The 25,293-nt window shown below is 42.4% G+C and overlaps 1 protein-coding gene across 3 annotated transcripts in view; it reads left to right on the forward strand.

Annotated features, from left to right (window-relative positions):
• EML6 (EMAP like 6) overlaps positions 1 to 25,293 on the forward strand; it is a 120,651-nt gene that overhangs the window by 59,926 nt on the left and 35,432 nt on the right. For all 3 annotated transcript variants that reach the window (XM_069955520.1, XM_069955521.1, XM_069955522.1), the window contains 12 exons: positions 3,133 to 3,226; positions 3,327 to 3,427; positions 4,886 to 5,088; positions 5,553 to 5,664; positions 5,955 to 6,082; positions 8,969 to 9,110; positions 10,028 to 10,180; positions 14,665 to 14,796; positions 16,780 to 16,868; positions 17,645 to 17,821; positions 18,287 to 18,488; positions 19,474 to 19,600. In XM_069955520.1, coding sequence (XP_069811621.1) covers positions 3,133 to 3,226; positions 3,327 to 3,427; positions 4,886 to 5,088; positions 5,553 to 5,664; positions 5,955 to 6,082; positions 8,969 to 9,110; positions 10,028 to 10,180; positions 14,665 to 14,796; positions 16,780 to 16,868; positions 17,645 to 17,821; positions 18,287 to 18,488; positions 19,474 to 19,600 — 1,660 coding nt within the window. The remainder of the gene's footprint in view (positions 1 to 3,132; positions 3,227 to 3,326; positions 3,428 to 4,885; positions 5,089 to 5,552; positions 5,665 to 5,954; positions 6,083 to 8,968; positions 9,111 to 10,027; positions 10,181 to 14,664; positions 14,797 to 16,779; positions 16,869 to 17,644; positions 17,822 to 18,286; positions 18,489 to 19,473; positions 19,601 to 25,293) is intronic.

Consider the following 25,293-nt stretch of genomic DNA (forward strand, 5'->3'; position numbering starts at 1 on the left):
ATGGTGTTACAGCCCATAGAACTATTTAATATATATTCTGATGGACCCAGATGCAGCATTAACCTCTCCAGATATTTATGGGGGGAGATTACGCATCACTGGGAATTGTCATGTAGAATCGTTTCCCTAATAATATTTCCTGTATGCTAAAGAGAGACAAATACTATAATTAAGGGAATTATACAGGGCTGGTGTGTATGACGGCCTACAGCTGCATGGCATGAGTCAGTGCTTATTAAGGATCTAAATGGGGGGAAGTAGGAGCCTTCCTGTGCTGACTCACTCGTACATAAAATATCCAGCACTGCTAAAGCTTCAAAAACGTGTACTCTTGCATCTATATATGCCACGACTAAGGCCTTATTCACACATTCTGTAAATTTATATTTAGGGCACGTTGATTTCTGTTGGGATAAATTGGGTAATTTGCATATCTGCAATCCGTGTCACAAAATAATGTGACTAGTCCTAGTACGGGGCCATAAGTGCAGCAGAGATTCACCCATAGAAGTCTATGGGAGTGTCCCTAATTTTCCAGATCTGTAATTTTTATGGAAGCAACATCCATAATGTCTGCAAACAGTACAGATCACCTTATTTCATCTATCACCTTCCCATTTTCTGCAGATCCGTAAAAACTTACAGATTACAGATGCACAATTGTGGACATAATATACAGGCCTGAAAAAGTACTGAAAGCGTAACTTAGGCCTTAGGATCCTATTAGATGGGCTTATATTAAGGAGCAAATGAGCATCGACCTGTCAGATCAGCACCCTCTTGCTCTATGTTCCCATTTCGCTGTGTTTTACACACACAGGAGCAGGGCTGTGGAGTCGGAGCTAGTTTTGTCTGGAGTTGGAGTTGGAGTCAGAGCTAGTTTTGGTCGGAGTTTGAGTCGGATTAAAATGTTCCGACTCCAGCTTTAAATTTTTTTTAAAAAAATGTACAATTGAATTTTGACATGAATTTTACAAGTTTTGCTCATGAATATATATTATGAGCAACATTCTAATAGGACACTGGCCCTATTACATAAGGGTGGTCGGGGAGATATATCAGTAATAGGACACTGGCCCTATTAGATAAGGGTGGTCAGGGGAATATATCAGTTATAGGACACTGGCCCTATTACATAAGGGTGGTCGGGGAATATATCAGTAATAGGACACTGGCCCTATTACATAAGGGGGGTCAGGGAATATACCAGTAATAGGACACTGGCCCTATTACATAAGGGTGGTCCGGGAATATATCAGTAATAGGACATTGGCCCTATTAGATAAAGGTGGGGGAATATATCAGTAATAGGACACTGGCCCTATTAGATAAGGGTGGTCAGGGAATATATCAGTAATAGGACACTGGCTCTATTAGATAAGGGTGGTCAGGGAATATATCAGTAATAGGACACTGGCCCTATTAGATAAGGGTGGTCGGGGAGAGGTTTTGGGTCACTATTTGGCAGTTTGTTTCTGAGCTGGAAGAGTCCATTGTGTGGGGGGAGATCTGTGCTGTTCTCTTCCTGGATGCTGGATGACTGTATATAAGCAGCTGTTTAATATGAAGATATCCTGTGTAATATAGAGGAGGAGGAGAAGACATAAGTAGTGTAGCTGTAACCTCTGTCCTCAGTGTGGTGTTTTCTCTCTGGGAGAAGATTGTGGGGGTGATTTATCAAAGGGTGTAAAATTTAGACTAGTGCAAACTGGCCACAGCAATCACACTAGTGCACACTGGCCAACCAATCACAGCTACTCTTTCCTTTCACCAGAGCTGAAAGCTGAGCGGTAATTGGTTGCTGTGGCCAGTTTTCACCAGTCTAAATTTTACACCCTTTGATAAATCTCCCCCTGTGTGTTTTCCTTCAGTGTTTAATGGCTGCAGCTGTGTGTGTGTGTGTGTGTGTGTGTGTGTGCGTTCTATGGCTGCAGTAGTCTGTGTTTGTGCTATGGCTGCAGCAGGCTGTGTGTGTGTGTGTGTGTGTGTGTGTGTGTGTGCTATGGCTGCAGCAGGCTGTGTGTGTGTGTATGTGTGCTATGGCTGCAGCAAGCTGTGTGTGTGTGTGTGTGTGCACACTATGGCTCCAGCAGGCTGTGTGTATGTGTGCTATGGCCGCAGAAGGCTGTGTGTGTGTGTGTGTGTGTGTGTGTGTGGTGTGCACTATGGCGGCAGCAAGCTGTGTGTGTGTGTGTGTTTGTGTGTGCGCTATGGATGCAGCAAGCTGTGTATATGTGTGCTATAGCTGCAGCAGGCTGTGTGTGTGTGTGTGTGTGCGTGTGCGGTGCGCGTTATGGCTGCAGCAAGCTGTGTGTGTGCTATGGCTGCAGCAGGCTGTGTGTGTGTGCTATGGCTGCAGCAGGCTGTGTGTGTGTGTGTGTGTGTGTATGCTATGGCTGCAGCAGGCTCTGTGTGTGTGTGTATGCTATGGCTGCAGCAGGCTCTGTGTGTGTGCATGTGCTATTGCGTGCCCCAACAGTGACCTTCTATATAGCTGTGTGACCTCTATATCACTATGTGTGACAACTCTCTATATCACTATGTGTGACCCCCTGTATATCACTTTGGCTGACCTCTATATCACAGGGATCTGGCATTGTTAGCAGTGTTTCTATAAGTATGGTGAATACTTAATTAGAAACATAGAAGACTGTCAGCAGGAAAAGACCACCTGCTCCATCTAGTCTAGTTCTGAGTTGTTCGGGACATGGAGACTGGCTGCATCCACTGCACACACAGGAGAAGCTGCTTTATATGTTTCAGAAGTCGCCCCAGGATCATGTAGGACATTAGGGAGAAGCTGCTGAGCCAGTGTGATAAATAACTCCCCTGGTATATGACCGGCCATTTATGAAGGAGCAGGAGTCGGGAGTCGGAGTCGGTCCTGATAAAATTCAGGAGTCGGAGTTGGAGTCGGAGTTGGAGCTGCGGCTTACCGACTCCACAGCCCTGCACAGGAGGGGGGGGGAGCTGCAGCAGGGGCGAGTTCAAGTTTTAGAAAGCTTCTAAGGCTTCTCAGGCTAGATCTCCATTGCTGAGGACTCTCATTGTCCTGAGCTGTTCTTTATGTGTTATTTCATTGTCAGGTGTGATGTATGACTGTTGCCTCAGTAACAGGTTTTTGCTTTACAGCCGATGGGAAATGTTTGGTGTCTGTTGGTTTGGACGATAACCACACAATTGTATTCTGGGACTGGAAAAAAGGAGAGAAAATTGCGACAACACGGTGAGCTAGTCCTTTTATTGTATTTTCTTACCTTGGCTTTTCTTATGTTTGCTGCAATGTGAATGTTCAGCATCTCACCACTTTTTTTTTTTTTCGGCAGGGGCCACAAAGATAAGATATTTGTTATAAAATGTAACCCCCATCATACTGATAAGCTGGTCACCGTGGGCATAAAGCACATCAAGTTCTGGCAACAAACAGGTAATGGTTATGACTGTAATAATACAGCCTATGCAGCATGAGACGTCACTGATACACTGTGTGTCCCTTACCTGATATGACGAAAGAGAAATTCTACAAGCTGTCAACACTTAGGCCATAGAAGTTATTACCAAATCAACTGGTACCAGAAAGTGCCAGAGATTTATAATTTACTTCTATTAAAAAAATTCCTGTCCTCCAGAATTTATCAGCTGCTGTATGTCCTGCAGGAAGTGGTGTATCCTTCTCTCCAGACTGGATAGCAGAGTTTTTTTATGGGGATTTGCTACAGCTCTGGACAGTTACTGACATGGACAGAGATGTCAGCAGAGAGCAATGTGTTAGACTGGAAAGAATGCACCACTTCCTGCAGGACATACAGCAGCTAATAAGTACTGGAAGACTAGAGATTTTGGATTTAGAAGTTAATTACAAATCTCTGGCACTTTATGACACTTGTTAATTTGAAAGAAAAATCATTTGGATCTGGAGTACCCCTTTAAGTGCTATAATGCCTCTTTGCTCCCCTTCCATTCCTATTCTTGCTTACATGACAGTCAGCTGGAAACTGAGCCCTGCTTCCAAATCTCACACCTGTGCACAATCTGTATGTACAAGGATGAGATTTGTTAGCAGGGTTCAATACAGGAAGCTGTCAATCAAGCACAGTCCTTAGCAGTTCAGGAGCTCAGGAAAGCCTCTTTGACACTTTGCACCAAAAACTAAAAGTATTTTCCTACATTCTGGAAGCACAGATGGATATATGAAAGGTACCATGTGTCTCCTTGACCTAACAGCTATCTAACAGTGTCAGCAGTTTGGAAGGCGAATTGCTGGTGACAGAGTCCCTTTAATTTTTAAAAGCCTATATATGATAGTGTACATAAGAACTATAGATAAGAACATAGGAGGAGATTTATCAAACATGGTATAAAGTGAAACTGGCTCAGTTGCCCCTAGCAACCAATCAGATTCCACCTTTCATTCCTCTCAGACTCTTTGGAAAATGAAAGGTGGAATCTGATTGGTTGCTAGGGGCAACTGAGCCAGTTTCACTTTACACCATGTTTGATAAATCTCCCCCATTATGATTTTCAACTGATATGGTAATTTCTACAAACTTTTTTCAGAATTTTCTTTTGCATATATGGGGGGGAGGGGGCTCTAGCCTCTGCCAAAGCCACAGCTCCCACATACACAGTGAACAAAGCTTGAAGTAGACAGCGCCATACATTGCCTAGTGACCATGCAGGGTAACTGCAGCTCAGCTTTTATTCCCTTCAGTAGGAGTTGAGCTGCATGAACCAAGTTTACCCACTACACATAGTAGCAGTATCTGAATTTTAGACTGGCCTAAGAATGATTTCATTCCAGGTTATTACATTGTATGTAGCATCATTCCTAATATTGGAATAAGACATGAAAGGTCTGATATACTTTCACATATTCTCTTGGCAGGGGGTGGATTTACCGCAAAACGTGGAACTTTTGGAAATGTTGGGAAACTAGAGACAATGATGTGCGTTTCCTATGGGCGGACAGAAGAGCTAGTGTTTTCTGGAGCGGCGACAGGGGATATTTATGTTTGGAAAGATATCCTTCTGCTTAAAACCATTAAAGCCCATGACGGACCTGTATTTGCTATGTACGCATTGGATAAGGTGATAACCTCTTTCTACGTATGGTGTCATCTGGTTTTGCTTGTGTGCCAGCAGAAGGCGTGTAAGGTTTTCTATTCTTATGTGGTTTATGCACTTATGTCTTCTTTACAATGTGTGTGCTCCTGCATATACCCACATATTATTCAAAGCCCAATGGATAAAGATTTGATATTCACTACTAAGCAAAAACTTTTTAGTGAAGTGTGGATTAAATGCAGCACAGTTGTTTCTTATGGTTTCTGTATGTGTTATATTGATGCACAGGTCCAGGTCAGTACATCAGAAGTGCATAGTGGTCTATGTACATGAGGCCTAATTCTGTCTAGTATAGAGAGTCATGAAAACTATTATAAGCTAATTATTTTGTACTGACTTCCAAAAGACGTTCAGTAGAATCTACTAATGTGAACACTAAATTTAGTCAGTGACTATAGATACATAATCTGTGACTATTTATATGGCAGGGTTTTGTAACCGGGGGAAAGGACGGAGTGGTGGAGCTCTGGGATGACATGTTTGAAAGGTGCCTAAAAACATACGCCATTAAGAGATCAGCAATTTCTTCAAATTCAAAAGGTAACATCTCAGAATTATATCGAAATTACATTTATGGATTCCAGGATTGTTTGCTTGAAATCTGTTGATTTAAATTGATTGAAAGTGATTTTTTTCCCCTTGGTAATTAAACACTTTATATAACTTTGTAATGCACTTTAATTACCCTTCTGCCCCCCTTGCCTTTCACCCCCCTCCAAGGACTGAGATAGCTCTGTGTACTATATGTGAAGAGGTTTCCACCTTGTGTGTTGATATCCTATTTATGATGTAACATATTACTTACCATCTCTGTACTATGTGTTTTCTAGGCTTACTTTTAGAAGATAATCCTTCAATTCGTGCCATCACTTTAGGACATGGACACATACTAGTGGGGACCAAGAATGGAGAAGTTCTGGAAATTGACAAAAGTGGTCCAATAACATTGCTTGTTCAGGTAAAAAAGCGTTTTCTAATAAACTGCTGATAAAACCTAGGTATTGTATGTTTTCATTCCAGGATATGGCTGCCTTTAAACCCCTTTTAGCATTTCCTGATAAACCCCACAGGACCTGCCCGCTGAGCCAATTTTTCACACCACCCCCAACAAATCTTTTTTTCCCCAGAAACCCCCATCGGCATTACCCAAAACAAAGCACTAAACAAAAAAAAAAAAACAGACCTGGACCAGTACGGTAGAAGAGACTAAAGGCCCTATTCCACGGAACGATTATCGTCCGTATTCGGCCAATATCGGCCGCTACGAACGATAATCGTCCCGTGGAATAGAGTGCAACGATCAGCCGACATCGTTCATGTCGGCTGATCGTTGCAGTCGCTTGTTTTTCAACATGTTGAAAAACAAGCGACTGATATAGCAGCGATCTGCTGCCGTCGCTCCATTGAATAGGAGCGTCGGCAGCAGACGCTGCTATATCCTATGGGCTGCCCGGACGATCTGGCGATTCCCCGGGCAGTCCCCCCCCCCCCCCCAGCTCCCCGCCGCCCCTCCCGCACTCACCCGCTTGCTGCTGCCACGTTGAATAGCGGCGGCAGCGAGCGGGGAACGAGGAGCAAACGAGCGCTGAGAGCGCTCGTTTGCTCCTCTGACAACCCGTGGAATAGGGGCATAAGCCCAGTTTCACACATCCGATTGGCATCCCGCTGTAGGTATGTAAGTGACAGCCCCCTAAAGCCCCCGCCGGCTGAAGCATACATTACCTGCTCCACTCTCTGTCTTGCTTCAGGGGTTCCCGGCTGGACGTCCTGCTCAGCCAATCAGTGCGCTGTTCCGCTGCTACACACTGATTGGACACCGGGAGCCGGGAGCCCCCGAAGCATTCCGGAGGGTGGAGCAGGTAATGTATGCTCTGGCCGGCGGGGGGGTGGGGTTAAGGGAGCCGCCACTTACATACTCACAGCGGGTTGTCAATCCCGCTGCAAGTATGTAATCTGGTTGAAAATAACCGTTGGATTTCGCATTGTGAAATCCGCTGCGGATCCGTTATGTATGAAACTGCCCTAAATCCATATTTACAAAAAAGCGGATACATTTGTGTGCATCCGTTTTGATTCATTTTCCCACTGACTTCCATTATTTTTGAAAAAACAGATCAAAATGCATCCTTTTTTTTTTTACATACACAAAATGTATGTCAATGGAAAAATGGATGCACACAAATGCATCCATTTTTCCATCCTTTTTTTTTTTTTGCAAAAATGGCTGGAGAAGAATAAAAAAACGGGTTGCAAAAATATTGTGTGAACCCAGCTTAACCCTGCTGTCAGGAACTGCCTGGGCTGGGAAATACAGCATGGAACAACTGGTCCGGCCATAGATAACAATATGGAGCCATAATGTTGCTGTCATTCAAGTGCATTACTGTACTACCTTTTGCTGTACTCCCATTTTTCTTCTGTGAGATTCTCTATGAATCCAACCAGAAAATAAATCATGGCATTCCCCATCTCCCTCATTCTTTTTGTTCCCCGGAAGCATTGGCTTGTGTGCACTCTGGCAGAGGTTGCCACATACAGCCCTAGCTTTACTTCAGTACAAAAATAAATACAAGTGTAAATGAAGAGCGCAGCTCTGGAGCTCTCTGTATTAGCGGCATCCTTGTCTCTGCAGAGATCAGATTGAGTTCATGATGCACAGAGACAGCGAGGAGTTTGATGTGAGCACAGACACGCTGGTGAGACAGAGCTCCCGTAAGATACGACACTGAAGAGACCCAGTGTGACAACGTGTTATACAGTACTGCATGAACCTGCCAGAATGAGGCCAATCCATGATAAGTCAGAGCGTCTCAGAGACGCAAGGACCACACAATACACACAACACGTGCCATCAGACGGATTTCCCATTAACGCGGTGACACCCGGCTCCTGATTCCAGTATGTGGCTTGTATTACAATGAAAAGGACTGGATGTCTTTAAGACTCCTCGCTGAAGATGCTATTGAGGTCCATAAGATAATTGCAAATCTGTTCTTTGTGAGCAAAAAAAACAAAAAAAAAAACAAATGTAGCTGAAGCAGCTAGAATAATAGGATTAGCAGAAGGCAAATAGCATTATTTCGTAGATGTGATTAGATCAATGGGAACGTGTATTGACTGGTGCATGAAACATAGAGGCTATTAGATGTGATTATGGTGTTCTGGAAAGCCAGAGAAATGGTTGTATACAGAACACATTGCATTGCAAGACTCACCATTACTCTACTGGGAGTACTTAGTCGTGAAGAGTTTCAGTGCTTCCTTCTTGGTTACGTAGAGCTGAAGGGTCTATACAAACAAAATGTAAATAACGTGTGTATATATATATATATATATATATATATATATATATATATATATGCACATGGTATTCTAGTATACAGAAGTAACACAACCGCAAAGATTGTGTCAGTGGGACAAGATTAAAATAAAATGGTGTTGAAGTATGGTAAGCGGTGGGATTGGACGCTGGACCCCCGTCAAGCTCCAGGATCTTTGGGGTATCCATATCACGTCCCGGCTGATGGACTGGCCCTCAGCCAGTGAGTGACAGGGGCAGGACGCCGCTGCAAAGAATTTACGGCCTGGAGTGATTTTTGGCTCCAGTGCTGGTGCCGGTATCCCGCAGCTTTGATCCCCCCTGGTCCCAGACGCTGGGGATTTGAGTTGGGATTTGGGACACGAGGTGTCAGTTCTGCTCAACCACTCAGCGGCCAAGGCAGGCCCCCCATATAGATAGATTGATATACATCACTACATTTTACCATGACTGCCTAATGCAAAAATAGTTGCTGACAATCAGCTCTTTTTTATTTGAGATCATACTTGTTATCATCTGTAACAGGGTCATATGGAAGGAGAAGTCTGGGGCCTGGCAACCCATCCACAGCTACCCATAAGTGCCACAGTGAGTGATGACAAAACACTCCGGATCTGGGAACTCTCCTCCCAACACCGCATGCTGGCTGTGCGGAAACTGAAAAAGGGTGAGTACCAGGCTTGCCAGTCTGCATGACTAGTTATAGTGATCGGGATACAGGTTACAGAATTTTATATTAGACGTTTATACCATTCCTAGAGTGAGTTTCTATTAGCCCTGGTAGTTAAACAGGGAACTCCAGTGAGTTGTTTTTTTTTCTCTCAAATCAACCGGTGTCAGAAAGTTATACAGATTTGTACATTATTTCTACTTAAAACTCAGTACTTATCAGCTGCTTATGTCCTGTAGGAAGTGGTTTATTCTTTACAGTCTATTCTAGTTTCTATTCTCTCTGCTGCCACCTCTGTCTGTGTCAGGAACTGTCCAGAGCAGGAGAGGTTTTCTATGGGGATTTGCCGCTGCTCTGGACAGTTCCTGACATGGACAGAGGTGGCAGCAGAGAGCACTGTGTCAGACTGGAAAGAACACACCACTTCCTACAGGACATAAAGCAGCTGATAAGTATGGGAAGACTTGAAATTTTAAAATAGAAGTAAATTGCAAATCTATATAACTTTCTGACACCAGTTTATTGTAAAGATTTTTTTCCACCAGAGTTCCCCTTTAAGTGAATGCCCATGAAAGGTGCATTAACTGTTCTTTCACTACTTGAACTGATTCAGAAACCTACATTGGACATATTTTAATTTAACTCTGAATGGGTAACCCCAGGAGCAGAAAGTCTATTGTCATAGGTTATTGCACATTTGCCTTGTTGGCTGCTTAACCACATGTGCAGTTTAACACCTACTGGATTAAGACACAAGTAACTATACAGAAATATATATATCGCTCTATGAGTAAAATACATATATAGTGTATAAAATTTATATATATATATATATATATATATATATATATATATATTATGGACAGTAAAAAAAATCATGATCTAACTATACAAGTCACCTCTTTGTGTTTCAGGTGGACGATGCTGTGCCTTCTCTCCAGATGGGAAAGCCTTAGCTGTGGGCCTGAATGACGGCAGCTTCATAGTGGTAAATGCCGACACTCTTGAAGATATGGTCTCCTTTCACCATAGGAAGGAAATGATAGCTGATATAAAATTTTCACCAGGTATGACTCCTTGTAGTTCTATGGGTTTCTGTTGTCTTAACTTGGATATGTATCTATGTTCTTTTTGGCTTTTGTCATTACAATATACTTTCTATATTATTTGTGTCCAGTGTAACAATTGTATTTATTTTAGTGGGTGATAAATGTCACTCTGGATGTAGCTAGAATACAGAAGTATATGGGTGCGTTCACACGTAACGGATCCGCAGCGGATTTCTCGCTCCGAATTCGCAGCGAGATCCGATGCGGATCCCTGCCCTGTACACTCTGGGCAGACAAATTCGTAGCAGGATGGACATCCCGCTTTATGTATGTCTGCAGCCTGCCCCATTAACCCCCCACCACCGGAGTGTATACTTCACCTGCTCCCCGCTCCGGCTTGCTTCGGGGCTACCGGCGTCTTCACGTCCCGCTTAGCCAATTAGTGCGCTGCAGCTTGGCAGTGCACTGATTGGCTGAGCGGGACCTGCCGGAACCCTGCCCAGAGTGTTCAGGGCAGGGATCCGCAGCAGGTGTCGCTGCAATCAGTTACGTGTGAACGCACCCTAAGGCTTGGTTCACACTACGTATATTTCAGTCAGTATTGTGGTCCTCATATTGCATCCAAAACCAGGAGTGGATTAAAAACACAGAAAGGATCTGTCCACACAATGGTGAAATTGAGTGGATGGCCGCCATATAACAGTAAGTAACGGCCATTATTTCAATATAACAGCCGTTGTTTTAAAATAACAGCAAATATTTGCCATTAAATGGCGGCCATCCACTCAATTTCAACATTGTGTGAACAGATCCTTTCTGTGTTTTTAATCCACTCCTGGTTTTGGTAGCAATATGAGGACCACAATACTGACTGAAATATACGTAGTGTGAACCCAGCCTAAGGGAATAAATCACCTCTGCCTCCTTCATCCTTCACTCTGATAAAAGCCTTAAATTGTTCCAGGTCTTAAAGGGAACCAATCACACACAAATTGGCCATAAAGATAAGGAAACGTGCTGGTACATCAGCCAGCACGCTTCCTAACCATCCCCCTGTCCCCTCCGTCCCATGAACATTCAGCCCGCAAAGTTAGTGTAATAGTGTCCCGCGCTGTATGCAAATTACCATCTAAGTAGTCAAGGTGGGCGGGCGGCTGGTCAAGTAGTCACGGTGGGCGGGGGCTTCGTCATGTAGTCACAGACTCCTGGGCCGCCTCCGGTGCTGTAATCACGCCCCTCCGGGCGTGTTGTAAAGCGGCTCCTGGTGACGTCACTCGGGGGGGCCGACATTGCACGTCGGCCACGCTGACGTCTTTACTAAGCTGCGCATGCGCAGTACAGTGGGTGAAGCCGCTGCTGTACTACGCCGCGCAAGCGCAGTACAGCAGCGTCTTCTCAGGCTGCACTGCGCATGCGCAGCATAGTAAAGACGTCGGCGTGGCCGACGTGCAATGTCGGCCCCCCCGAGTGACGACACCAGGAGCCGCTTTACAACACGCCCGGAGGGGCGTGATTACAGCACCGGAGGCGGCCCAGGAGCCTGTGACTACATGACGAAGCCCCCGCCCACCGTGACTACTTGACCAGCCGCCCGCCCACCTTGACTACTTAGATGGTAATTTGCATACAGCGCGGGACACTATTACACTAACTTTGCGGGCTGAATGTTCATGGGACGGAGGAGACAGGGGGATGGTTAGGAAGCGTGCTGGCTGATGTACCAGCACGTTTCCTTATCTTTATGGCCAATTTGTGTGTGATTGGTTCCCTTTAAGTGAGTCTCTGATTTTGACCTTTATGTAGGAAGTCATTTTATTACAAAAATGTCTTAAACCCTTAGAGGACGGGGCCAATTTCAATTTTTGCGTTTTCGTCTTTCCCTCGTTGTGCTTAAAAAGCCATAGCACTTGCATTTTTTCACCTAGAAACCCACATGAGCCCTTATTTTTTGCGCCACTAATTGTACTTTGCCATGACAGGCTGAAATTTTTCATAAAGTACACTGCAAAACCAGAAAAAAATTCAATGTGTGGAGAAATTGAAAAAAAAAACAATGCACTTCTTTTATTTTTTATTTTTTTTTCGTTTTTACGCCATTCGCCCTGGGGTAAAACTGACTTGTTATATATGTTCCTCAAGTCGTTACGATTACAACAATATGTAACATGTATAACTTTTATTGTATCTGATGGCCTGTAAAAAATTCAAACCATTGTTAACAAATACAGTATATGTTCCTTAAAGGGGTTGTCCGGCGATAAAAAATTATTCACAGAATAACACACATTACAAAGTTATACAACTTTGTAATGTATGTTATGTCTGTGAATGGCCCCCTTCCCGTGTCCCACCACCCCCACCCGTGTACCCGGAAGTGTGGTGCGCTATACATACCTGTCACGTGCCGACCACGGTCTCCGATCCTCATCAGTGACGTCTTCTTCGGGAGGCCGGCGGATCTTCCCGAGTGCCAGCCGCCCTCTGCAGCGTCATCCGAAGCTCAGCCGCGATTGGCTGAGCATAACTGTGCTCAGCCAATCGCGGCTGAGCTTCGGATGACGCTGCAGAGGGTGGCCGGCACTCGGGAAGATCCGCCGGCCTCCCGAAGAAGACGTCACTGCTGAGGATCGGAGACCGTGGACGACACGAGATGCGGTGAGTACAATGCACCACACTTCCGGGTCTAGCGTGGGTGGGGGGAAACACGGGGAAGGGGGCCATTCACAGACATAACATACATTACAAAGTTGTATAACTTTGTAATGTGTGTTATTCTGTGAATAATTTTTTATCGCCTGACAACCCCTTTAAAATCGCTCCATTCCCAGGCTTATAGCGCTTTTATCCTTTGGTCTATGGGGCTGTGTGAGAAGTCATTTTTTGCACCATGATGCTTACTTTCTATCGGTACCTTGATTGCGCATATGCGACTTTTTGATCGCTTTTTATTACAATTTTTCTGGATTTGATCCGACCAAAAATGCGCAATTTTGCACTTTGGGATTTTTTTGCGCTTAAGCCATTTACCGTGCGAGATCAGGAATTGCGCAGTGATTCAAACTTTTATAAGGAGAGGGGGATTTTTACTAATAAGAACACTTTTCTTTTTTCTTTTACACTTAAACTAGAAGCCCCCCTGGGGGACTTCAAGTATAAGTACACTGATCTCTGTTACAGATCTATGCTGCATAGATATGCAGCATAGATCGATGAGATAGGCACATTGATTGCTTCAGGCTGCTGCAGCCGGAAGCAATCAAGTGCCGAGCCGGGATCAGCGATCCCCCCACTAGACACCAGGGATCGGCTGCATCTAGTAATCGGATGCAGCTGTCAACATTGACCATGCCTGCTAATAGCCGCGGTCCCGGGCTATGAGTGGCACCCGGGACCGCGGCCCCGCTCTGAACACATGGAGGCGGCCCTGGACGTACTGGTACGACCAGGGTCGCCTGGCAATTTTCAATTTTTCACAGGTATTTTTCTCTCCTAAGAGCCATAATGTTTTTATTTTTACACTGACCATGTTGTGTGAGGGTTTATGTCTTGTGGGGCAAGCTATTAGTTGAGATGGGAATATCCCTTTAAGAAGGCCTCACGCTGCAATGATAAGCAATCATTCCTCACAGCTGCCTCACAGGGGCGCCGGCAGGTGTTTTCATGTTCCTGTGGCCGCAGAAACACTTTCTTCCATACTACCCATTCAGGGGGTGTCTGGAAATCAATTAAGCCAAATGAACAGACAACATCCATGTGTGCAAAAAAGAATAATAACGGCCGCTGTTCATGGAGCAGCAGCCGTTATTAATTGACATGTTCATTTTGTACGGCCACACCCAACAACGGACGTTTTTGGTGTGGCGTGTGCATGGAACGGGCTGCATTGCATTGACTCCAAAGCAATGCCGCCCAGGCTGAAAAAAAAAAGATTGCCGCTGGTATCAAAAACAGCAGCCGTTCTTTTAAAAAATAGTACGTTGTGTGAACATGGCCTAAAACAGACTAGGATCAAGGGAAAGGAAGAATTAAATGACAGCGGTCTTTATGAAAATCTGATCAGAATTGAAGATGATCACACAGGTAACTGAAGGGTAAAGTAACAAAACAGAGGAGAATTCATGTATATTAGGAGTCACCATTGGTTATGAAAGTACAATGACAAAACCATCAGAAGAGATTGCATGACATATAGTACTTTATGCTTCTATAAAAGTACATGAACCACATCTGCACAATTAGCTAAATTGGATTTCCCATTAAACGCGGTTCTACTCCCAACCAGAAATCGTTATTTTCAGCATAATTTTCTATTAGGTCGTAAACGTGGGGAACATTACGCTGTGCGGCTGATTTATGGGTTATCAATAGTTGTTGCAGTCTGATATTGATGAGGCCAGTGCATTTATGCTGTCCATCATGGCAGCCGTCTATTGTTATGAAAGGATATGGCGTGTAGGTGGTCGGGCTGTTGTGTTATTATTTCATATCTCCATCTCCTGTAGATGCTGGGAAATATCTGGCAGTGGCCTCTCATGATAATTTTGTGGATATCTATAATGTACTGACCAGCAAGAGAGTTGGGATCTGCAAAGGAGCCTCCAGCTATATTACCCACATTGACTGGGACTCTAGAGGTAACGTTTGATACATTAAAATAAATTATTCTGAAAATGTTGAAATATCAATTATTATTTAAAGGAAAAAAGGTGTTTTCAGATCAACTGGTGTCAGGAACGTAGACAAATTTTTAAATTGCTTCTATTTAAAAGTGTCAAGCTTTACAGTACTTATCAGCTGCTGTATGTCTTGCAGGAAGTGGTGTTTTCTTTACAGTCTGACACAGTGCTCTCTGCTGCCACCTCTGTCCATGTCAGGAACTGTCCAGAGCAGTAGCAAATCACCATAAAAAAGCTCTCCTGCTATGGAAAGTTCCTGACATGGGCAGAGGTGGCAGCAGAGAGCACTGTGTCAGACTTAAAAGACTAGAGCACTTCCTGTGGGACATACAGCAGCTGATAAGTACTGGAAGACTCTCAAATAGAAGTAATTTACTAATATATATAACTTTCTGACACCAGTTCATTTGGGGGAAAAAAAATCACCATTTAAAAGTACTCCTTTAATTTTCTTTTGATGAGAGGGGGTTACCTGTTCTCATTTTAGATACCCAGTAGTGTTGTGGGGTGCATTTTTAGGCAGTGCTCCATGGAAAAAATGCACATTAGCCCCCAGACAGAAGGTAAAGTAACTCATCTGTAGATGGTTGTTTCGGGGGCTCTTGCCCCTCATCAGTGCAGAGCAGGGCGCTGGTTGACTGGAAAGATCCCATAGATCGCAGTCAGGGAGAGGTACTGATTCTGGTTTAGTATAGGAAAACTTATCTTCAGTGCAGCAAGAAAAAAAAGTATGCAAATTAGGCTGGGTTCACACTGCGTTTTTGCAATCCGTTATTTTCATCCTTTTTTTTGCAAAATAACGGATGCCTTTGTGTGTATCTGTTTTGATCCGTTTTTCCATTGACTTCCATTGTAAAAACGGATCAAAACGGATCCGTTTTATTTTGTCGGACACAAAAACGTAGCTGACACTACTTTTGTGTCCGTAAAAAAAACGGATCCGTTTTGATCCGTTTTTTTTTTTACAATGGAAGTCAATGGAAAAATGAATCAAAATGGATGTACACTAATGCATCTGTTTTTTTGGGAAAGCAACGGATTGCAAAAACGCAGTGTGAACCTAGCCTTAGTCTTGGCTGTCTTACACTGTCCACAGATAAAGGACTTTCTTTCAAATCAGCTGGTGCCAGAGATTTGTTATTTACTTCTATCAAAATATCTGAAGTCTTCTAGTACTTATCAGCCGCTGTATGTACTGCAGGAAGTGGTGTATTCTTTCCAGTCTGACACAGTGCTCTGTCCATGTCAGAGTAGTAGCAAATCAATAGAAAACCTCTCCTGCTCTCCAGACTGGAAAAATACTACTTCATGCAGAACATACAGCAGCTGATAAGTACTGGAAAATTTGAGAGATTTTTTTTTATAGCAGTACATTACAAATCTCTGGCACCAGTTGATTTGAATGAAAATATTTTTTTACAGAACTACCGCTTTAATGTGAAAGCGATTCTAATTTGTATACTTTTTTCCCAGTGTACATAGAATGTAAATCCCATATGTTTTCAGTGAGAATCGGTAATTATAATCACTGATCCACACCCACCTTCCAGCTGTATATGGTCCCTAATTATATGTACCGAGCCGCATTGTCACAGTGACAGATGAGAGCAGGCTTATTTATCGCTGGCTCTATTATACAGGGCAATATGGGCCTTTAATTGCCCCTTATAATAGGGCTCTAAGTTATCTCTGTAGCCAATCAGCAACCTGCTATGCACTGACCATTGGTAAGAACCCTGTGTTTTATTCACCCTACACTTGTATTTGATAACTGATTCTAAATTGAGCTATTTCTATGGATAAGTTGATGGATAATTCTATGGATATGGATGCAGTTTAGGGATAGGTGAGAGTTGCTTTTTGAGGGGCTCCCCCTTAGATTGCTAACTTTAAGCCAGAGCTTCTTATATTTTAAATGACAACTTTTCTTGTTTACCAAAGGTAAATTGCTGCAAGTTAACACTGGTGCCAAAGAACAATTATTTTTTGAAGCTCCAAGGGGAAAAAGATATGTGATTAAATCGGCAGAGGTAAGAACCCAGCCCCTTCCACTGAATAACACCACATCTCCAGGATCTTGGTTCAAGACATCTTCATAAAGCTAATTTCCTAGATGTCCTACAGCAGCACAAGTTATTGTTCTGCTGAATACGGATTCCAAGACATGTCAGTAAGCGAAGTTTAAAACTTCCTGGACAACCTACAGCAGCACAACAATAGCTTGTGCTGCCTAAGGACTCCAGAAAACCCAAAATTTTTTTTACTTTACTCTTTGTACATTGTTATGGGGGCAGCCATCTTGTCTGGGCTGTTCTTAACAGCATTTAGGGACATGCCTTACAGCAAGACTCACGGACATAGACGACAATAGACATACTCTTTCCTCTTGAGATGAATGTGAAACATCTTTGAGCGTACTGAAACAGTGTGAACAGGGAGCTGCTATTGTCTCCTCTATCTACTGGTGTCACATGTTGCTGTAATGCTATACAGATCACCTTACAGCATCCTCCTCTTATCACCACAGACACGACAGGAAGTCTCAGCTTAGTTTTAGCCCCAATGGTGAAAATGGCAAGATTTCTGGATTATCTTATAAAATAGGTAGAAAAATGGAAAATTATAAAAAATGCCACCAAAAATTCTTAAAAAATATGTTTAACATAAAAACATTAAAACAATAAGTAATTTTCTGATCACAAATTCCCTTTAAAATTATTTTAAATGATCTGAATTCGGACTTCTTTACTTGTGTTTGATAACATTTGTTAGTCTGTATTGTTACCTGTGAGGTGTATTGTTACAGATGGAGCGAATAGAATGGCACTCCTGGACATGCGTCCTTGGCCCCACGTGTGAAGGAATCTGGCCCGCTCATAGTGATGTGACAGATGTAAATGCTGCCTCTCTTACCAAAGACAGGAAAGCTTTAGCTACAGGAGATGATTTTGGATTTGTAAAGCTTTTCTCCTATCCAGTGAAGGTAAATCTACAGAAACACATATAGTCAATAGTCAAATAGGACAAGTTGTGGCCATAAAACTTATTGGTGCTTTGTATCTGTGCCAAAAAGAAAAAAAAAAGTTAAAGTGAATGTACCACTTACGCAAATTAATTTTTTAATATAACCTGGTGATTGCTGGTTTTGGTTCGGTCCATTTTTTCAAATTGCCACAACCGGCTGATGTAAAAAAAAATGTCATAAGCGTCAGTGATACATTCACTTTAAGGCCACGTTCAGACTATGTATATTTACAATAAATAACGTCCGTTCCATTCCAATTAAGATGAAGTGATATTCACCCGGCTGATACTGCAATATCCGGGTGAACATCTCAGACATCGGCCGTTGTGAATCGGCCATGAGACATCGGCCGTTGTGACCGGAGATTGGACATGGCCTAAAACTGAACATTGTTTTTTTTCCATTAATTCTCTTCTATTACAGGGTCGGGATGCAAAATTCAAAAAATATGTTGGGCATAGCGCTCATGTGACCAATGTCAGATGGTTATATGATGATTCAACACTGCTGACTGTAGGTGGGGCAGATACAGCGCTGATGATCTGGACACGAGAGGCATTTGGCAACTTAGAGAGCAAACCTGTGGACAGTGAAGAGTCAGACACTGATGCAGAAGAAGATGGAGGTGCGCAAATACATCATTATTCTGAGTTTTTTGGTTTTGAAATCCCATTTTCAGTTATCTTATTTGGGGTTTCTGAGTTAATAAGAGGGATCTGCCATTCAGGAATATCAAGTTTTAGTCAAAGAGGAACTTTCCAGAACAGTAGAAAATCTCTGTTGTCAAACTTTTCCTGCTCTGGACAATTCCTGAGGTGAGAGCAGAGAGCACTGCGTCAGACAGGAAAGAATACACCACTTCCTCCAGGACATACAGCAGCTGATAAGTACTAGAAGACTTGAATTTTTTTTTAAATAGATGTAATTTACGAATCTGTAAAAATCTGGAAAAGGATTTTTAGTTATTTGGTGCCTAACGATTTATTGCCTACTGGTAAACATTTTTTTTTCATTGTAAGCCCCGCCCCTTTGTTTCTGGGCTCCACCTCTTGTCAGGCAAGGCGTCTATGTAATAAATAGGGTGCAAAGCATGTACATAATTTTTTTTACCTAAATTAAAGGGCTGGGGTTACCACAACATTGTACAACCATAGGCCTCCTCATGCGACAGTCACAATTTAGTACCTGTCTCGGTGACTTGATCTGCCACCTTCACACGGGAGAAAGTTATTAGGCAGTGCCGAATGCCAGGGAGAGTGGAAGGTGATATGCTACATCCAAGGATAACCACTTTAAGGCAGAATCTGGCACATTTGGACCAGTATATCCCATTGTCCAAATTGGACAAACCCTTTAAATTCCCTTTTTTTCAATTGACCATAGTTTAACTCTATTACCCTATTCATATAAAGCAGGGACGGGGAACCTTCGGCCCTCCAGCTGTTGCAAAACTACAATTCCCATCATGCCTGGACAGCCAAAGCTAAAGCTAAAGCTTTGGCTGTCCAGGCATGATGGGAATTGTAGTTTTGCAACAGCTGGAGAGCCAAGGTTCCCCATCCCTGATATAAAGTATCAGCTGACAATATCTTCATTGGATATCTTCCTAGGTTACGACAGTGACGTTGCAAGAGAGAAATCGATTGACTACACCACTAAAATCTATGCAGTGAGCATCCGAGAAATGGAGGGAACCAAACCCCATCAGCAGATAAAGGAAGCTTCTGTGGAGGAAAGGTACATTCAAGTGCAGACACCAGGTGTGGGTGACCTCTGTTTCACATACGTAACACTCACTTCTTTTAGTTAAGCGGGTTTGCTGAAGTCACACGTTGCCTTTGAATATGCCAGTTCCTACCATGTCCATAATACATTGAATATTCATTTCCCGTTCATGTTGTAATCCCAGATGAAGCTTATAAAAACCTATTACCGGTTCATTACTTTAATCCTATAATGAACTCCTATTAATTTGGCAGAACGCATGTGGTCATCATTGTGTGCAGAAATGGTGGCCATGCCTTACCTAGTAATATGGTGCCTGCAGTACCCAACTAACTTCTCCAAAGCCATACGCATCATCATTAGATCCTACATCAATGCATCTTCATCAGGACTTATTTCCAGACTCCATGAATAGTATTGTAAAGGCCTTGATAATGTCTCCCGATAGTGAATAGATCACCTATATCATCCTAATATGAATCATTTCATGCTCGCTTCATATCGATTAGGAAGCAGATGTCTTACATAAGGATTGCAAATGCCTTGCCATGATAGTTGATGTCAAGCCATATTTAGCGCAAGTTTCATATGTTTCTTGGCTATTAAGGTTCTCCGAGCATATCTTTCACTAGTCATATGTATCATATGGCTGAAAAACCTTGAAGGAACATCTGATCCAATGTAGCCAAGTGGCAAGTAACTGGTGCTAAATATTGTGAGGGGGTTCACCGTCCCTTTACCCTTTCACCCTGCATTAGTACTAAAAATATTTTTTAGTCCAAATTTCATCTTTTTGTTAATGAAATGAATGAAAAAAAAAAAAAGAACAGAAGAAAAGTTGTGTACTTCTTTCTTCTGTCTCCCTCTATATCTTGTCTTCTTTTCTCTTTTTCTGTCTTCTTCCCCTCTATTTTTTCTGTCCTTTTTATGGGCATTAGGTTCAGATACCAATGTAACCTGCCAAAATCAGGTGATAATTTTGGTGTTTGCGAGTATTTTGACCCCTGCTCATCTCTAATCTCTATGATCATGCAATTCCTGAGAAGGTAAGTATCCTGCATGGATTCACTCTTGTGAATCATGTGCCGCCTTGCACGTGGCATCCAACAAGATGCAGAGCTTTGAATTCTAGAATGCAATATGACTGCAAGATGTTGCATTTCACCAATACATGCATATCCACCACCCCTTGAGCTAACCACCAACTCTTCCTTTCTTCATGTTGTTTTACCTGTGGCTTTCCTATGCAACACGCGGGAATATGTGCATCGGGTCATTATACCGTATTTACTAAGATACCTTCAGCATAGTTCTCGTTTTTCTTAGACTTCTGGTAGACTAATAATGACTGATACTGTATGTAAAATATGCTTCACATTATTACAGACATCAACAGGATTAATGTGTTACTAATCGGAATAAGGGTTCTGTCGTTTAATCAAACTAATGGCCAATGTGGTCCAAACCACACAAGAGTAGGTGAAGACGTTTTTATTGGAAGGTTGTTATTTAATAGGAAATAACAATATTTAAATATAATAGTCGTCATAAAATATTGTCCAATGTGTCCCGGTAAATGACAGATTTTCATTAAAAACTTCCATAATTTTGAAGGTGTGTAGGGCATAGCCTTAAATGAAATCTGTCACTAGGTTTATGCTGGCGTAAATGAGGGCAGTGCAAACTAGTGACAGAAATGCTGAACAGATCGGTGTATTACTTACATCATTTTGTTTAGCCATTCTCCTAATATGCAGGAGAATAGGATTCTTGCCACACCCCTCCACCCAGCTGCTGATTGATATTTGACTGCCTATACACAGCCTGGATAGATAACTGCCAATCAACAGCTAATGAGCGGAGTTTTCTTATGTATTTGTTTTCTCAGTATTCTCATGAATATCCAGGACTACTGAGCTCATGCACATAATAGAGAGGACTACTTATTTCTATGTTATTCAGTAGGATATCTCTGGATTAGCTGCACAGAACAATGTCGGTGATACATCATTCTAATCAGCTTCTCTGTCACTAATTTATGCTACCTTGAGATAGGACACCATATACCTACTGAGATTTCCAACTTAGCCTCTCCTAATGTCAACTCTAATGCATGTTCGCATTAGAATAGACATTACAGTTGGGGAAGCTGTCTGCGTCAGGAGTGTGACAGCCTGTAGCAGAGCAAACAGAGATAACTGTTATTCCTGCAGCTGCAGCGCTTCTGACACAGACAGCTTCCCCAACTGTAATGTCTCTTCTAGCTCTAACATTCATTAGAATAGACTTTTGGGAAGGTTAAGTATTGCAAGCACCGCATGCAGCTGCACTAGTGATATGTAACTGTGTCGGGATCAGGGCTTTTGAAGCCCTGCAGTTCCCAACAGTTATTGATGGTAGCAAATGTCACTTCTTCCTCTCAGTGTAAAAAGAGAAGAAAAAAAAATTACATGTTATGTTATAAAGAAAAATATTTGCTGAAATACCCCTTTAAAATAGATCATGCATACTTTATCAATTATTTTTTATAGTAGATGTGTAGCTTAAAGCCTTCCCATCTGAGAGTGGTAGGTCATATTGTTAGCAGGGACATGGTGCAGGGGGCCCAAGTCTCTCTTTACAATACTATAAAGTTGAGGGGCCCTGTGCCGGATTTTGCATTGGGGCCCACTAGCTTCAAGTTAGGCCTCTGTCTGATAGGTCCCTTTAGGAAGGTTCTCTGCATTTTCTTCTGCACAGTGACACTTCCGACCTCCTAATGGGTATAAACATGGCTTAATTTGAGTGAACATGATGGTGGTGCAACTCCCTGTATAGTGAGCATTTGGGAATGTTGCTGTGTCGCACAACACTTAGCTCAGGATCGCCAACCTTATTGTAATTTTTTTTTTAGGCAATTAATGCAAAAATTACGCCAACATTTTTTAAAGGGAATATACCATCAGTACATTTGCTTTAAGTTTTGCACGTGGATAGAACGGCGGTCTTTTTTTGAACTGCGGCCCGGTTTCTGCGTACGGTTTTGTTCTATTCCTGGGCCAGGCTGAAGCACTGGAGGCCGGCCGGGGTTGTCCTGAGAGAATTTTTTTTAAAAAACCTACCCTGATCCGCCTCAGCTGCCATCCCGACAGCTTCCTGTCCCTGCTCATTAGGTCTTCTTTCTGGTTCTTGCCATCTCATCCTCACAGGAACAATCACTATCTGAGTTGGCAGTTCTTGAGGGTTCACAGAACCCAGAGAGCAGCGGTGCTGAGCAGTGATTGGGATCCATCAGAATGGCAACTGTGTGGAATCAGGGCTGGTGAGTATAAAAGGTTTTCTATCCCTGCAATACTCCTTTATTACTTTTTGCTGCCAATAATAAACCTGTTCATTTTGACATACACCTGGAAAACAGCCAAGGCTTTAAAGTTACATGTTATCTATCTTTCATTATTAACCTGTTGTACTGACCAGGACGGAACTAGGGAAAATTTTGCACATTTCATGTGTTAGTTCCAAAGAGTCCTATTAGTGGTTTCATATACGCTTATTGTATATATATATATATACTCCTATAACACCACAAGCCTGCCCAGGCTACTCACAGATTTCCCACCAAAAGAGGGCTACAACACTTATATAATTCAAAATCCAATATTTTATTAAATGATTAAAGAAATAGAGATTAAAGAATAATTTTAATCTCTATTTCTTTAATCATTTAATAACATATTGGATTTTGAATCATATAAGTGTTGTAGCCCTCTTTTGGGGGGAAATCTTAATGTATATATACAGTATATTCAAGTAGTACCCTTTTTTTTACACCAGCTCTCCCAAAGAGGATATACATGTACTATGTACTATGTACATATGCCCTTACGATGCAGCGAATCTTCTGGATCACTTTACTTTGCAGAATGTGGCCTGTGAAACAGTTGTTTAAGTGGCTGTTTCACTGAATGCCCCTTCCTATATATTTTGCTAAAGTACAGAAGCCTTTCAATAAGGCATTATGTGGTCTAATGGATACGTACAATATTGGGGTACAAAATGTACAGTATATAAATCCCCATTGCATGTGGGCTGAAATATATTTGATTTACCGGTACTTCTATCATTTGCTATTATTTGATGATATGAGGGGTGAACTCATGTTATATGGTTGCGTGCCTAATAATAAATGCTACATAGCAGAAGGTAAGGATAGGTTCCATGCATAATAATATATATAAGCACAATACAAATAAACTAGTGGTTCATTCTAATACAACCGGCAAATTTTGTGAACCCCTAAGATGTGTAAGGTTTCTGCAAATGAGTTCTAATGATTTCATCCTCTCATGTCTGGCCGCCTTCTTCTGTATGAATGAAAAATGTGTGGCCCTGTTGTGTTGTGCCGACGAGAAAGAAAACAGTTAATGTTTGTATTGTGTTTTAATCTGCTTTCCTTTGGAGGCAGGGCATTGTCAAGTAAGTATCCACCCGGAAAATGTTCTTCTGCATACATATATATACTGGACATGTGCTGACATGATCATACATCACACGGCAGTCGGATGTCATATTACCGCCATGAATTATTTACCAGTATTAAAACCATCAAGTGTGTGTAGTCCGCCAGCATCTCAAATAGTGTTAGCATCGAGAATGAACCCATACAGACATGCAAGTGTGTATTCATTGTATCATGATCAGTATAACTGACTGTAATATGTAAAGAAACATGGTGCACTCAAGGACCCTACATAACCTAGGTCGGGCTCTTTTGGAGAATGTACTACTTTTTTCTTGTACTTACCTTCATCTATTGGTCTTAGTACTTAGTACTATATGCCCAAGGGTCCATGCAGATTCATTTTGTATAAAGTTGTATTACCACACCTGCTGTGGCCTATATTGTATCTCTGTATGCCTCCAGTTCCATATCATGGAGTTATCCCCCTAGAAGAACCACCCTAGTGACACAGGGAGGAACCATATGTAGGAATGCCTATTGGTCCATAATATGACAGAACCTGCTATGGGCCTATACTGTGCCTCTATGTACGAGAGACATAAAGAATATTGTGGCGCATACCATCACATGCCATATTATAGAGTTGGTCTTCCCGTTAAGCATTCACTCATATTGGCCCAATATTGCAGCATGTGGTTAGGCTGTGTGTGCTATTATAAAGGACCCAGGCACCAACTTTGCTATGTTCATGATACCAAATATAAAGAGAATCTCATAGGATGTAATGCTGATGGTGATTCACTACAAATTACTTTTGACATGTCAAAAGTTATTGATTGTGGTGGGTCTCGCTGCTAAGACCCTCTGTGATTTGAAGATACTGTATAGCCATGGAGAGATCGAGACAGCGCAATCCACTTCCTGGCCATCTGCTCATTCTGTCAATATTTTTCCATAGGCTTACATTGAGAAAATATTGATTTGCGAGCGGCCAGCCATGGAGTTGTAATGGACGTTATGATTGAAATTTGATGTTAAATGACTGACGTTGTTTTGACGGTGTAAACATAGCCTTACATCGTTGATATTAGACCTTCTAATTTGATTAAGAGATGTGCCATCAGGAAATAGGAAGGGAAAGAGTATGGGGAAATGTCCATTGCATGACACTTTTATGAGTGTTGATATAACATATGTGATATAAGGTGGCAGGTGACTGGAGAGCTTCAGATATGAGGTGACAGTGAGGAGAATCGTAAGGGCC

The sequence above is a fragment of the Dendropsophus ebraccatus genome, chromosome 15, assembly GCF_027789765.1.
Source record: "Dendropsophus ebraccatus isolate aDenEbr1 chromosome 15, aDenEbr1.pat, whole genome shotgun sequence".
Lineage (NCBI taxonomy): Eukaryota > Metazoa > Chordata > Amphibia > Anura > Hylidae > Dendropsophus > Dendropsophus ebraccatus.